The 16,339-nt window shown below is 37.5% G+C and overlaps 1 protein-coding gene across 22 annotated transcripts in view; it reads right to left on the bottom strand.

Annotated features, from left to right (window-relative positions):
- SLC10A7 (solute carrier family 10 member 7) overlaps positions 1-16,339 on the bottom strand; it is a 180,673-nt gene that overhangs the window by 149,437 nt on the left and 14,897 nt on the right. Inside the window, exon 5 of one of the 22 annotated variants that reach the window (XM_083834723.1) lies at positions 5-15,925. The exons of 20 other annotated variants lie outside the window; for them this stretch is intronic. In XM_083834723.1, the coding sequence (XP_083690849.1) occupies positions 15,851-15,925 (75 nt within the window). In that variant the 3' untranslated portion in view covers positions 5-15,850. Of the gene's footprint in view, positions 1-4; positions 15,926-16,339 lie in introns of those variants that run through there. One more of the 22 variants, XM_083834716.1, reaches the window with a different exon arrangement.

The raw sequence follows: 16,339 nt of genomic DNA, 5'->3' as shown, positions 1-16,339 counted from the left end.
AGAAGAAAATAAAAATCTCACACATCTTTCTCTGAGGACGGTAAGCATGCCCATAACATGAACATCATCCCAGACACATACTTCTGAGCAGCATCATTTTTAAAACCTAGGGGTGGCACATAACAGCAGTAATAAGAGATCACTTCTTGACTCAAAACCACCACCACACCTTTTCTTCCCTTCCCTCAGCAAAGGCAAGTTAAAAGGGGCACTAACAAAATGCAGAATCTAATCCTCTCCCAAGATATCATACAGGCCTGTATGATCTAACTTAGCCTCATTTCAAGGTACTTTCAAAGCATTCAGAACAGAGCTTTGCCCAAAACTCTGAATACTCTGTCATATTGCATCAGCTCCCAAAGTAAACAAATCCTTGCCAAAAACTTACGTGAGTATTACAGACAGAAGCAGTTTGAAAAACGTGTGCTGAACTGAGGACCAGGCTGTTACAGAGCACCCTACTTTACTTTTATCTTCTTATTTCTTACAACACAGATACCCTGCTTCTTACCATCTACAGCATTCCTCTGTGGGAAAAGTGGTGCTAAAAAGTTGCTCTCATGTATTTTAGCAGTTTCTTAATGCACTCTAATATTTGAATCAAGAAGAAAAGAACTTGTGCTTCTAGTTACACTATGAGGACAGTTAAAAAAAAAAAACTTCTGTGCAGTTCAGCATACTTGTGAGATGTGCAAAAAGATGCTTTTTTTTTTCCTGAATATGACTGAATTAAATGCTCCCAATTCTCCAAATTGTCCCTGCTTCCTCTCACCAAGCAGGTACATTGTTCAAATGAACATGGATTTGTCCAAACAAATTTTACAATACCAGTAACACCAGGACAACACAAACTGTTTTGTATGCTGTCTATATAAAATATTTGCTCAACAGATGTTTCTCTTAAAAGCTTTGCTGTGTCAGCCTGTTACAGTTTAGTTGATGCCTTCTATGACTGCTGTAGCTTGCAAGTAGCTATGCAGCTTTACACAACAGAAACAAGTCAGAAAAACTCATAAAATATTCCACAATACTACATTAAAAACTTATACTGTATTTACTAGTACATCATCTATTGCAGAACAATCCAAACTACAGTGTAATAAGAAAAGCATTTGAGGTAAAACAGGTCAAATTTACATGTTTAAAAAATAGCATGTGACTACATCAGTGAAGACTGCACCAGTATAAGTAACAAAAAAAAAAATGAAAATAAGTACAATGTGGACTTTTAATTTTGGTATTTTATGCCTTGTAAACAATTACAAACCTGCTGTCTTCGCTTGCCACAGAACCCTTAATGGTGCATCCTTCACACTTACCTTCCCTACTCCTTTTAAAACAACAACAAACAATATTCCACACATGAATATATAAGATCACTTCACTAAATATACAGAAGATAAATGGTTAGTCAATTAAGCAAGCGAGCCCCTTACTAATCGTACGTATTAAAGACAGAAAAATACAGAGGATGTAGACATAGATTCTAACAACGATTTCTTGCAGTGTCTGAAAGTAAGCATGTTTTTATAGGATCATCTTAAATACTACTACTACAACTCCACATACATTCAACAGACATATTTTCAAAGCCATATGCCATCACCACAACTCCAACAGCAAATAAACCAATGTTTCAGCAAGTAAATACTCCTCGGTTTACTCTGAGTAGTAATTAAGGTGCTATGGGTATCCAAACAGTGGAAACTAATGCCGTCTTCCACTATCCATCAGAAAATCACAGCTATTCAGTGAGGTTTTCTAACAATAAATAAAACCCCCACAGCCGTTCTCCAAAAAGTCAGCAGCTGGAAGAAGTGAGCACAGCAGCATGACAGGAATGCCAATATATCCATACAAAGGCAAATCAAATATGAAAGTAAACTCCAGAGAAAAAAGGTCTTCAAACAAAATTCACGTTAACACTTCTCCTAATTTGGAAACGGAATGGAATACCTTCCATATATCTGACATAACAGTGGAACAGACAGAGGAAAAGCCATTTTGGATATCAGTAATGTCTTGAACAACATGTGGAACTTCTCCAAGAACGTGGTCAGTCTACAGAAAAACAGTTCATGAACGGTATTTTTAATGACAAGCATTGATCTCACTGCAGATCCATTAATCCTTCCAAAGTACTAATGTCTATCTAGGGCTCCTGATTTCAACATGTACATGAAATGCTGTGCATACAACTGTTACATCCTCTCTTTATTTCCTAATCTAAGCCATTTAACAGTATTACTGTACAGTTCACTGCTGACTGCACGTACGTTATGCAGTTCTTCATTTGGATAGTTTATTTCTGTATGTATGAGCAAACCTTGGAGAAAACATCCATAAACAACTCTGATGAAATTCACCCAGGTTTTGGAGGCTTCCTTTACCTCCGGTGAAGGTTGAAGGGAATAGGCTTCTGAATGGAGGTGGAAGAATTCCACATTTCCTCCACTCAAAGCTGTTTCTTGTCTTGTAATTAAACCGCTCATCAGCTAATAAGATGTCTTTATACGCCTCTAATACCTGCATAAGGCGATAGCACAGGGCAAGCGTGGTGGTATTTCCTGACAAAGACACTTCCTACAGAAAGATAAATATGGTTACTCTACGACCTAATGAAATACACTTAAATACAGCTCTGCCTTCAGAAGCATTCATGGCATGAACAATACTGATACTTGTCTCCAATTTTCTACTTTAAATTTATAGGCACAGTTTCATTTCTTTGAAACAAAGCCATTTACAAAATGGCAGTAACAAAATGAGAATACAGTGGGCAAAAATGCAAAAACATACTTATTTATATATCCACCTAGTGTTTTACATCAACTGCACACTTTTGCTTAATGAGACTAGTTAGGACCAAATACTACTGCTGGAATCCACCTACTGTGAATCATACAGACCCCAGTTTTCATTTGCAAGTCTTACTCCGACTTACTCAGCCCATTGCTTTGATTTCAACAGACACATAACTGATTTACACTCAGATGAAAGAGAAGAATCAGGCACAAGTTTCCAGGTAGCCTCAACAGCAGCACAGGTGTTCTGTAGCAGCTGGCATGTGCTAATTGGCAGGAAAACAAAATTCAACTATTTCTAGTTTTGTAAAAACATCTAAGAAGAGAGATGGCTCAAAATAAAGTCTCAGCATATTACAATATGCTCCACAGGCAGAAATAACCTGACAAAATTAAATTTTCCATTGCCTTGCGCTGCACAATTCAGGAGCTTGAAGTTTGAAAGACAGGAAATCTCCTTAAAATTTGCTTGTATGGCAGATCTGCATTAGGTGCGAAAAAATTATTACAGAGTATGAGAAGACTCTCTTGCCCCCTGCCACTTGCAAAACAAAACAAGAAAAAAAAACCACAAGAGCTTATAAAGAAACCATGAATACAGTGTACTGAAAGTGTTGCTAAATTAGCCATCCACCTCACCAGATACTTTATGATAAACTAGCATAGCAAGCGATTTGCTCAAGTAAAATACTCTTGAAAGTTAGAAGCACTGACTGCTAGTAGGACTGAGCAGTCTGGGCAGCTGGGAAATAGTCTACTGCAGATTTCAGCGTGCCTGCGTATTAGTAAGGAAAGACAAACAACATGCTGGAACTGGCTAGTGATTTGAAAGGGGAGGAAAATTAAAATCAGGGTGATCATTTAAAGACATGACAAAATGCTTACAGGGGATGCAGTGAATAATACGCAAAAATACTGGGGCAAGGGGAGACTGACAGGGTGGTAAACATAACAGCACTGATAAGATGACAAGAAAGAAATTGTGCATGCTTTAAAGAAAAAAAACTGTGAATACATCTGAATCCTGTTTACGACTCAGAGAGTTCAGACTCACAAAATACCTGGGCTATAAAGTGTTGTAACATTCTACAATTCATATTTCAATAAAACAAGGTAATTGGAACTAAGGCAGAGGCTACTATTTTGAATGTACCTTTATTTAAAAAGAGAGAAAAATGTTACAAACTGATTTAATGTCAATGTAATACAAAGGAAACTGAAAAGTAAAATGCTGAGGAATCAACTAAAACAACGAAATGTGAGCACAAGGTAAGTATTTTGTTGTTATCTGCTGATGACTACTGTGAGTATCAGGAAGGTTTGAAAAACCACAAGTAGCAACGCAGACGTTTGTTATTCAAGCGGTCATGACAGCAGACCCCTTACGGAGCAGAGATGTCTTTGTGGCTTTACTTCATTTTCAGAAGGGATTTGCAGACAGCATTTTACAACACTGCGTATTTTCTGGGTATGCCATACTTACAAATAACATCTATTGTTCTGACTTTCTCAGATCATAAACTGCAGAGAATCAAGCCATGCAGAAGTTATCGACATGGGTGGTATGAATAGCAAAAATGTGCTAGCATTGGTAGGTCACAGAAGTTTGTGTCTATGCTTAGAAATAGAAATGCCCCACAACTATACAAAAGAGGCTGCACTGCTGGCTGTAGAGAAAATGTATAAGAGAGGCCATTGACTACACTATTAAAATGTACACCTTAGAGAACATAACCCATATAAAAAGTCTCACTTGACACAGATAGTCTGTACCATTTGGATAATGAAAGTATAGCAAGTACTTTTAAGATAACACGTGACATCAACATTACAGAAAAATATGTTAGAGGATATGTTTTTGAAAATGGCATGCGATCATGCAATTTAAAAACAGAATCATAAAATATATCCATAGACATAAAAATTCAATTCCAATCTAACTTTAATGTTGTCATTTCTTGAATTCTGGGTAACCTGTCAATCCAGCTCATGCTTCCTCTTGTCATAGGACTTTTACGAAATCGTGTATATTGAATGTATGAAAAGTTTCCCTAAAAACACATTCATTTTGAAAGGAAGTACTTTGCTTAAGTAAAATGAAACCTAATAGGCATTCCTTGTTTAAGCTTTCTCTAGTTCCAGGTATAAGCTAATTCTCTAGAAAGAAGGTTTTGTTTTCGTATTTTCAATGAAATTAAAGTATCACTTGCTAAAAATACATCTCCTTGTTATTTATAGCTGTAACTCAGGGAACAAATATTCCTTTTAATAAATGCCTCTTCATAAAGTAGATTAAAGGATTTACGAAAACAGAACACAAACCTTGAATTTTATCTAGATGGGAAATGGCATAGAAATGGGACTGAATCACTACAGATGAAACCTTCTTGTAAATTCAGTAACCTCCGTGACAGAGTACAAATACAAAGGGTTTCATTTTTGAATATGGTTGCTTAATATTCTACTTATAAAAGCAGCACAACCCTGGCAAATTTCAACCCTTCTGCAAGCAAACAAATTGAGCACTGTAAACTCTGTGAACAAGTGAGTGCTGTTATTGGCAGGGATATTTGCCAAACCATTCCCAAGACACAGTAACAGAGTTCAGACTCTGCACTATTGAGCAGATTTCTATTGCTCATTGCTATCACTCAAATGCATGCATGCACACATGTGAAGTCTAGAAGCAATGTAGAAGTCTGCTGAATAAACTGACAAATGAATATCTATTTCTGCTGACAGGATGATGGTCTGGGTCACTGAAGACCTCGGTTCTACTCATGCTTTTCTGCCCTGTTTCACTGCAATATTTGTCTCTTTTTATGTGGACTATCAACAGATCGGGACAGGGATACCGTTATTACTGTATGCAAGTGTGCTTTGATTAATTCCGTTGGGACCGGAACGTTGTTCAGGTTTACCACATTATATTTCTATTGAAGGAAAGAACTATTGTTATTAACTAAGGAAGGTATTTGCCTTTATGCTGTAACAGAGACCAACATAGCTGAAAAGCTACGAAATTTTCCAAAAGTCTTTGCAACATTATTAAAAAAGTGTTTTTTTCATTTAAAAAGGTTGAAATAAAGCCACAAAGGATGGCAAATAATTACAATAATTCTCATCTTCAGTATCGGGATTAGAGGTTGTAAACTCCCCGTTGATGATGTGAAAACCTCAGTGAATGTTTCATGCCCTGGTATTATGTCTGAGAAAGAACTTTTCAGACTCCATTATGTCCGCCATGAACTTGATCTTTCACCTCTAGTGAAAATCCTCTCATAACTAGAATTCTAAAGTTAATGATGAGAGATTTCATTTGCTTTCCAAGCACAGATAAAACCTTTTTGAAATACACTCTCACTGCCGTGACCTTGGTCTATGACTTAAGAGTTCACCACATGTAATAATTTACTTTGCCCCATGGGACTCATTGAGATTTCCTTTTAAAAGGTTTTGGATATGCAGTTAGAGCTGAAACACTCTCACAGTATGCATCAAAGCATACATCCTGTATACACTACAGATGTTCTGCAACAATATCAACAAACTAAATGAACTTAGATCGTTATAAAATATAACTACAAAAAGGTCTAGCTAAGTAAAGCCATCCACACACTAGAAATTGAATGTTTCGGGAATTCTGCTGCAATAATGCACAGTATCTGCTAGAACGAGGAGTTTCAAAATTTCACAGGAGTAGTAATATATGTAAATTGGCAAATTAATTCAGGAAATATACCGTTGCTCTGGACTTATCAACTCAAACACAGTAATATTCAGCTCAAGCACATGCTTTTGAGTTTATGAGCCACATAATTATCAGAACTGCTGCATTACAGCAGCAGTCTCTCGCTGCTGACTTTTCTTCGATAAACTGTGCTATTTTATTTGCTCATGTATTTCTTATTACACATCCTTTTACTACTAAAACTACACACATAAAATTGGAACTACTGTATTCACTTCAATATAAGGCTTGCAGCCCTGGTTAAAAAGCAGCGTGAAGTGCACTTCCATGAGCAGTAACATGCTGCCAGGTGTGAGCACAGCTCCAGCCAGCTCCCACGTAGCGCCGTCCCTGCCGAGCGGCTGGCTCCCACCAGCTCCCTGGGGACACGTACGTGGGCCTGAGACAGAGCAGCATGTGGAGGCAAACACCATGGGCCTTGAGAGGTTGGCCTGAGGGCGGCAAGGGGATGTGGTGAGCCAGAGAAGCAAATGGTTTGGAAATCCAGCTCATAGGGAGTGTGGTGGGGGGAACAAGACAAGGTACTGAATGCGTTGGCAAAGATTCTGTTTAATGGTAAAACTTCCACTTCATCACCACACACAAATCATAGGGGGGTGATGTGCTTTCAGGGCACCCTATAGTAAGCTGAACACACTGATGATCCTTTGCTCTTCCCTCGCCCCTCAAAATTTCCTAAACTCTACCATCTTCTCACAGGGGCTCCCCCCACGTGAGTACAGGAGTTCAAGCCCCTGCTACAGCTACTCTGAGTGGTGTGATTTCCCCTCTGTCCCTGTTAACCTAGAGGTATCAGCAGAACCGGTACATTTTAGACAGAAAAGGCAATACACACAAGGGAACACCAGCAAAAACCCTAGCTGAGCAGGAAAACACCTGGCTATGGGGACCTTAAATCTGAAAAAGCTCCCAGGAGGCATGTGGCTTTTCTTCAACATCTCCAAAAACAGTTTAACAGCAGCTTGCTATTTTCAGAGTCATAGTAGGGCCAATATTTTCCAGAAACTGGAGCCTGAAGTAATGCTTTTGAATCAGAGAAAATTTGCTGCTCTACTGCTCTCCACAGTTTTTGCCAAATGTTCTAACAAATAAACACAAAAACAGTCTAACAGAAAAATACAAACTGGAAACACTTAGAACACCCTATCTTCTCATAAGAGTTCTGTGAGAGAAGTAAATTTGGGCTAGTTTATTTTTATATGAACAAACAAATGTAGAAAATTGTTTTGTCTCTTCATGTAAATGAGGTTTTACGGTATTAAAGACAGGTTTTTTAAAATGTATTAAATATAATCACTTGACAATAAAAAAAAAGACCAAAACTTCAGTGTTCCTTCATAATCATAAAGATGAGAAAGAAAGAATAAATTGATAAATTCAATTTCTTTAAAAAAGAAGTGAATTTAAAGATAATAGTAATTTTAACTGAAAATCCTTCTTAATGTTGTACACGAGTGATTTGTACAAGTCAGGAATTAACTTGCATATCCAAAAAGGGAGCTGAAGAAAACAAATACTGAATTTGCAGACCCGATCGCTTTCTTTCCTATATATTACTATTAGCCACTATGCAAATGTATTCATACCAGCTAAAAATGTGCTTAAGTAGAAACAAAAACCTTCCCAAGTGAAATACTCTCAGGTTTTGATTTTAACAAGCAAATGACAGATATAAGGAAGGGGAAGCAATGTCACATTATCTCCTTGCAAGTCACTGTTCAGAACTTGCAAATTTCAAGAACCATGATGTTATCTTTGACTAAATCCACTACAGATATCTCTTAAGGGCAGTTTGTTATCTCAATAGACAAGTTTGATTTCAGTTTATCTGCAATGAGCTGCAAGCAATCTTACATAAAAGGTATTTCTGAGATTTCAAAATGTTAGCAATGTTCTATATATTATCATTTCAAATGTTCTTTTTTAGAAAGAAATACTGAACTAATGCCATATTTGACAACTAATGTTGTTGCATATTAGCTTTAGCTAATCTTATAAACACATTCCTTCATTTAGTCACAAAGCTGAGGCCACCAACCACCATGCTAAACCATTTGCAGCAGCATCCCTTCATGCAAGAGAGTCCAGGCCCACATGGACAAGTGGGCACATTAATAGAAGTCAGAGGAACCATTTTTATTGTTCATTGCGGAAAATAAACCACTTACACAAGCAACAAAGCTGTAAAGTTTGTCTTCTCCTGAATCAGTAATTTAACACCAATCCTAACACATGCAACAACTAAGCCCTTTGCTTATCGTTAAATGAAAGTTAATATTAAATTAGTGTTTGCTTTGCAAGCCACCAGGTGAGGGACAGCAGAACCAGAACACAGCATGTCCCCAGGATTCAGGGCCAGCAAACCGCACTGCTTTGCCAAAAGGTAACCATTGAAAAGGACCCCTGTACTGTGAATGTTGTCATTGTGCAGACATTCAATGGAATTATGACTCCACAAGACACTCCACTGCAAACAAATCTCTTGTATTTTTTTGAAGCTGTCACTTTAGAGTAAGTATTGCCAGTCTCCATCACTCTGCTAAAAGATGGTCTTTTGTTTTAAAGGCTGTGGAAGGGAGAGTAACATATTTACCTCACCAGTAAAAGATCTGCAATTTCTTTCGAACAACTATAAAGATTAAAAACCAAGCTGACTTTTAGCAGGGCAGTAGACCCCACTCTCTGTAAATACTTTAATAAGAACATTGCTGATTTGTTCAAACAGTGCCTATCCTTGCTTTGCAAAGGCAATGCATTTCATACAGCACTCCCTGCTCAATAAAGGAAGCTCTTGCACCCTACAATTTTACAGTGAATTAACCTGCAGATCAAGACAAATACAAAACCACCTTGCTTTAAAAAGCCATTTCTGTCAAGCATGAGAACAACATCCTTTTTTCCTGTGCTGTCGTGAACAGCTTAAACATACACTGGATGTCCCATAGCAGACAAAAAATAACAACAACAAAAAAACTCATTTCCATGGCCACATCCTGTAGAATAGTGACAGCAAGGCTTCTGAAAATACTTAAAAAGGCAAATCTAGGATGGCTGAGCAAACACAGTAAAAAAAAAAAAAACACATGACTATGAGAATTCCAGGTAGTTTCCAGATACCAGACACAGCCCAGGCAGTTTGGCAGAATTTAAACAGGTTTTTTTATATTTTAGATTATGGCAGAGCTGCTACGAGCACCCCAGATTTGAGAAGGCTGAACAAGCACAGCCTACAAGTTCTGCCATACATCTTACAGTAAATAATGTTATGCAGTTAAAAGATGCAGTATCTTTCATTGCATTTCCCTCATTTCTTTGCTCTACAGCATCTTTGCCTACCATCTTACATTTGGTTTGTGACCTCAGTGGAACAGATTTTTTTTTCAAACACACACGGGGATAGAAACAGGGTCCTCACAGTGACTTGGTGAATAGAATAGTTCAGTTGGAAGGGGCCTTAAACATCATCTAGTCCATCTGCCTGATCTCTTCAGAGCTAATGTGAGGAAAAGGGAAGAACAGAGATCAATCGATTTTAAACCCAGTAGTAAGAGACATAAAATCCAATCCCAAAAATGCACGATGATGTGAAAAAATTCCAGGCTCCCAGGAGTGTAGGAGAAGGGCTTTTTCCACTGATCACCTTATGAGCCACGTGAAAAGACCCTGCATTGGAAGTACTGGCAACCAGGAATAAAATTGATTCTTTTTTCACAAGTCTATCACAAGTCTAATTCATCCACTGACACCTTACTGTAGTAAAAGAGCTCCTTGTCAAATGTGTCAGCAAAATCTTAAACTTTGTACAAACAGATGCAAAGAATTTGAAGGTGACATGTTCAGATTTGGGGATTTCAGAAGTTCCACTATTAGGCTGAATTTGCTTCCACTGAATTAAGAGCAGTGCTGAGTACCTTTGGAAATCCCATCTGCTCTGAACTGTTGTAATAGTGGATCTGTATTAGAACTATTCATGATAAATGAAAGCAGAGCAATGAGGGAGGGAAGGAAAAAAAAATCCACAATTGTTTTAAGGTTACAGAAGACTTGAGATGATGAGGAACTCCAGAGATATCTAATGGAGCTGTGTGACTGGGACGCATTATAGTGATGAAATTCATATTGTAAGTAATAATTTCGGCTACTCCTATGCATTGATGGATATAAAATGCACTCACTATTCAGGGAAGAAAAAACCCTAAGTGTCAATAAATAGTTCAATAAAAAACATCTGCTCAAAGCACAGTAATGATAAAAGAAAAGTAAACTCTTAGGATACATAAAAAATTAGACCATAATACTAGAATATAGTGGGTGAATTTAATAGCTCAACAGTTCCCATGTACATACAAGGCTTATGCTTACAGTTATTTCTTTATACTGCTACATGTGAAATACAGACATTTTCCCTAAATTTGTCCTCTGACACCTACAGACATTTCCCAAAGACTTCACTGTAGTATCGGCAGAATTAGTTACATTCTCATCTAGAAGTACTTAGTCTACATGGGTAGACAAAATATATTACTTAGGAAATAATAATAAAAAAATTTCATCACAGGTTTTTCCCTTTACAGTATTAAATTTTAAAAGATTAAGTCACTTCATTCTATTGTTTTTAAACAAAACCTAAAAATTATCACTCTTTTAAGTGCTATTTAGAAATCAAATTTTAGATAACGTTATTGCAAGTTTTCACTTATATTTAGAGAAGAAAAAACTATATTGTCAAAGACAACTAAAGACCAGGACACATACAGTTCATTTGAAGATCTTAAAACAATTTTGTTTCATAATGTTCATGTGTTACCTTCCAAGGATAAACATTCTTGGTATGCTGGTGCAGTGTATGACTCACAAACCATTAGAGCTTGTTTTTTTTTTTTTTTTATTCATTTCAGGTTTTTTTAAAGGTTAATGTACATATATACACAGTTCAAAGAACTTTGGATATTTTTAGAGAAATCAATCTTTCCTGTGACTTTGAAGCACTGTTAGGGGTTCACCTTTGTGTTTTTACTTAAAAACAAAACAAAACAAAAATACTCAAAAACAGAGGAATTTTCCAGTGTTTACTTCTCAGTAAGAACTTAAATGTTCTTTAAAATAGTTAAACTTCTTGCATGTTTTTATTTTTGCCAACAAACAGTTGGCAATAATAACAAAATGTTACTATTCTCCCCCAATTCTTTTCCAGAAAGGCTGGTGTGGTCCTTTAAAATTTATATTAAGTTTTATGGTCTACATTTGCTTCATAAAAATAAATTTAAAAATCACTCTTAGAACTTTCTTCTTACTTCATATCTCACTTTGGAAATATGTTTATAGCTTTCTTCATTATATTCTATTGTATATTTCAAAATTTTGCCATACATATGCAACACTTAGTTTTACAAAAGCCGTAACATCCTTTTGGAAAGATGCTACCCATATGGAACATGAAAAAAAAAACAAAAAAACACCACCTTAAAAGATTTTGTATAAGCTACAGTTTAACCAAAACAAAACAAAAAAATCAATAGCTTTGTTGTGTAGGAGATAACAAAATAGCCAAAGTATTCTTCAATAAAATGAACTGTCCGCCACAATTTATCTGTACAATTGCATCACAGTTCTTGCCTGTTATGTTATACTTTTCAAAAACATGCCATTAAGTTGCCATAAAAGTCATCACAAATTGTTTTTTCCTCCCAAACTGATAACAGACTTATAGATTTAATTGTCAACCTCTTTTCTTCATTACTTTGATTCTTAAAGAGAGTATGACATTAGCTGTCTGAATACTTAGTAGTAATATCTGGCATTTCTGCAGCATTTCTGTCTGAGGATCTGCACGCTCTGAGTAGGTTTGTCTTTATAGCACCTTGAAATGCTGACATTTATTTGTCTCTCTTGCAGAAATGGATAGTTAGAAGTAGACTTTTAAAGAAATAGGTTTTATAATTTCATTGAAAAAAATACAAGATTTTTTTAAAAGATGCTAAGCAGCTTTTGGTGCTGTCAAACACTAATGTCATTAAAATTCTGACCCTTCATGGCTCAACAAGAGCTAAGAACACAAGTGAGGCCTTCTGATTTTTTTCATTCCAATTTTTGTAACTAGCAAAGACTGTCCTCTTCAAAAATCATGAGATTTCATAAACATTACTGATGGCAGAAATATTTAAGTAAATGAGAAAATGTCACAAAATTAAAAATTAGATTTTGATTGTTCATGGTGATACCTCCTTATTTTTGCCAGTGTACAAAGATTCACAGAATGGTTTGGGTTGGAAAGGACCTTAAAGCCCACCCAGTTCCAACCCCCTGCCATGGGCAGGGACACCTCCCACCAGACCAGGTTGCCCAAAGCCCCATCCAGCCTGGCCTTAAACACCCCCAGGGATGGGGCATCCACAGCTTCTCTGGGCAACCTGCTCCAGTGCCTCACCACCCTCAGAGTAAAGAATTTCATCCTAATATCTAAAGTAAACCTACCCTCTTTTAGTTTAAAGCCATTACTCCTTGTCCTATCACCACCACACTACCCAACAAAGAGTCCCTCCTCCCCAGCTTTCCTGTAGGCCCCCTTTAGGTACTGGAAGGCCACTATGAGATCTCCCCAGAGCCTTCTCTTCTCCAGGCTGAACATCCCCAGCTCTCCTAGCCTTTCCTCATAGGAGAGATGCTCCAACATTGTGTCCTTGTGTCCCTCCTCTGGACCTGCTCTAACAGGTCTATGTCCTTCTTATGCTGGGGGACCCGGAGCTGAATGCAGTGCTCCAGCTGGGGTCTCATGAGAAAGGGAACTTTTTTTGTTGTTGTTCAAATAAGCTTGATATGCACAAAATTAAATTCTGTACCTGACATAGGCTTTACTGATGAAATAAGTCTATTTGCAACAAAAGCTAGGAATGGGCCATTTAAGAAAGCTGTTTGCAGAGTTAACGGAAATAACCACATATAGGAAGAGATCCCATGAGAAATGATGGAAAATTAGGAGCTAGAGGGAGAAATGGAGAGAAGAAACCAGAATTTAAAGAGTTCAAAGAACAATCCACACATACAGAGATCAGGGAGATGAGCTGAAGAAACCCAAGAATAGGTCACTGAGTCAGCAGGTAGCCCTACTAGACACAAATTTTATTTCCACTCATCACAGCAAGAACACATACTTCCACCCCATGAGAAGTAAGAGTAGCCATTACCAACCTTCCTCCTCCTCCAAAAGCCAAGATTTTCAGTAAGCACAGAAGACTTCCCCCTACCACTTACACTGCTCATTTGCCAACACCTCTCAAGACAGAATAGCAGCTCGCAACTCATCTGGATTATGTAGGTAGATACTTGCACAGATATTTTGATCTCCACCATCTCTTCTTCCATCTCCCACAGCTGAATTCCTTGCAATGCTGCCTGTCAGATATTTCCAAGATGTGGCACCTGTATTGCTAGTGGTACACAAGTTATTCTGAAGCGCTGGAGACACTGTCTTGAACAGCTGAACGCTTCTACTGCTGCTATCACTGGTGATATGTAAGGAAATGAGATTTGAAAAGCCTGTCTTTAGTCTCTTTTAACAACCAGTACTGAGAGTGAACTAGGCATTCCTATTTTCTTTGCAGCCACAATCTTCTGTTCTTGCACTCTAATGTCAACATTGAATTTCTCCTCCACTGACAGCAGAAAAAAAAGAAGTGAACACACCTATGAACTCTGCTACTGTTTTTCAGCCTATTTATCTGTTCCCTTTCCATTTCTCCCTTACACAGCTACAGAGATCTTTTTCCTCCTATAGTTCCTATGACCTTTGAAGAAAGCTCTTTCCAGTCCCCCAAGCCACCCAATCACTCACATATCAGAGCTAGCTGAAGATGTTAATTTCCATGTTCAAACACTAAAATGCTTGGAAGCCTCTATCACAACAGCATGCTTCTCCCCACCTTAATGCCACAGCTACAGCAAGCAAAGGCGCCAATACTGGTAAATTGTATAGTTGCTATTAAACACTGACTGTTAAATAAAAGATTTTTAGTTTACCTGGGTTTACCCAAAATCCCAGAACACTAACTTTTGAAACAGTAAACCGTTTAATGATAATTCTTACTATTAGCTTTGCTGATCACAAATTCCTTAGCCAGCAAAGGCAGAACATTTTATTTGCTGCCCTCTGGCATGTATCAACTAAAAAAACTATCCTTGTAAGATTAACAAAACTCTCAATTTTAGCATCTCACAACCAATTTTTCTAATTGGTATACAACAAAATCCAGTTGATATGAAGCGGCTTCTAATGATGTAGACTCTTTCTAAGCACTTGACCAAATATTTAATCACCTTTTCCCAGAACAACATGCCTTACATAAGGCTTTTCAGCACTGATCTTCAAACACTCCACAAAGAAGTTGCCAGTACCCATTACTGCTAACCCCAGAGGTACAATACCCCACTCAGTTTCACCCAAAAGGTTAATGACAGAGCTGAAAACAGAAACCATGTCTCAGCCCCACCACACCACAGTGCCTGATACCTCCATAGGAATTACCTAAGTCCAAACTGATATTCAACAGTCACTACTACTTAAATAAAGAAAACCTAAAACCCTCTGTACACAGTCAACTACCATAACTGCCATATGCTGTCTCTCAAGAAATCCAGAGGTCTACACAGCACTTATTCAGGGTGTGCCTGCTCTCTATAGCGGCAGGACACTTCCGAGACTAATTAGCTCTTGTGGTGCTCCCTCACTATATTGCTTCTGAGCAAGCTCATTTATCTTCATATTACATTATGCAGTGTAGATACACCCTCAGACAAATCAATTTCTTCAGGTTACGGAAGCACACCTGATGAAACAACGGCAATTTAAGGGACATTGTTAAGAACAAATGCTCTCACAGTACAAACGCTTGTATTTCTAGTCAACTCCCACATTTAAATTCTTCTTCATGCATGAGAATTGATTTAAATTAAAATGGGAAAAAGAAGCATTGTTCTGCTCATGTGATAAAGAGAAAGGTATCAGCAACAGCTTAGGTGAAATGTGGCAAGGACAGATAAGAGGCTCTTCTCCCCTAGCACAAAGGATGTGATTTGCTGCTCTTCAGAAGAAAAACTAATATTATGAATGACAGAGAAGCATCATATTTCAAAAATCTGCTTGCACTGGAAACTTGCTCAAGTTTACCAATAAAGTTGCCACACACTTCGCCTACAGCAAACATGTTTAAAGGATGTTTCTCTTTTGCAAACATTCATAGAATATCCAAAGTTGGAAGGGGACCCACAAGAACCAGAGTCCAACTCATGTCCTACCTTCCTAGAGCCTGACTGAGAACTCACAGGTCCAAAGACCTAATTCTTGACTCACTCTGCCTCTGCTGTCAACAGTTATCTGTAAAAATCATTAACAAGATATGCATTTTTACGTTCCTCCAACACCAGTTCAGTACAGAAGAATTAGAGGTTCAAGCTTACTTTGTCCATGACATATACAATTACAACCTGAGCTTCACATGATAGAATGTCTGGTTTTCAGCTGGTATAAAAAACTGACACATACACTGCACCAAAAGAATATTACCATATAAAAGTAAACTCTAATCATCAAGAAATGAAAGCATCTCTCTCACCCCTACACACAGATGCTTTATGATACCGTCTTCCACTAACCAATCACACCTTATTTTTTTTCCAGAGGATCTTTTCCTTGTTCTGAGGATAGGACTGACACTGCTAACACTGAAATGATCACTCATTCAATAGCTCATTTCATCCTCACTGTTCACTATGGGGCATCTTATAATTT

The sequence above is a fragment of the Anser anser genome (genome assembly GCF_964211835.1).
Source record: "Anser anser genome assembly, chromosome: 4".
Lineage (NCBI taxonomy): Eukaryota > Metazoa > Chordata > Aves > Anseriformes > Anatidae > Anser > Anser anser.
Note: the sequence above shows the minus strand (reverse complement) of the source record. Positions and strands in the feature narration are given on the sequence as shown.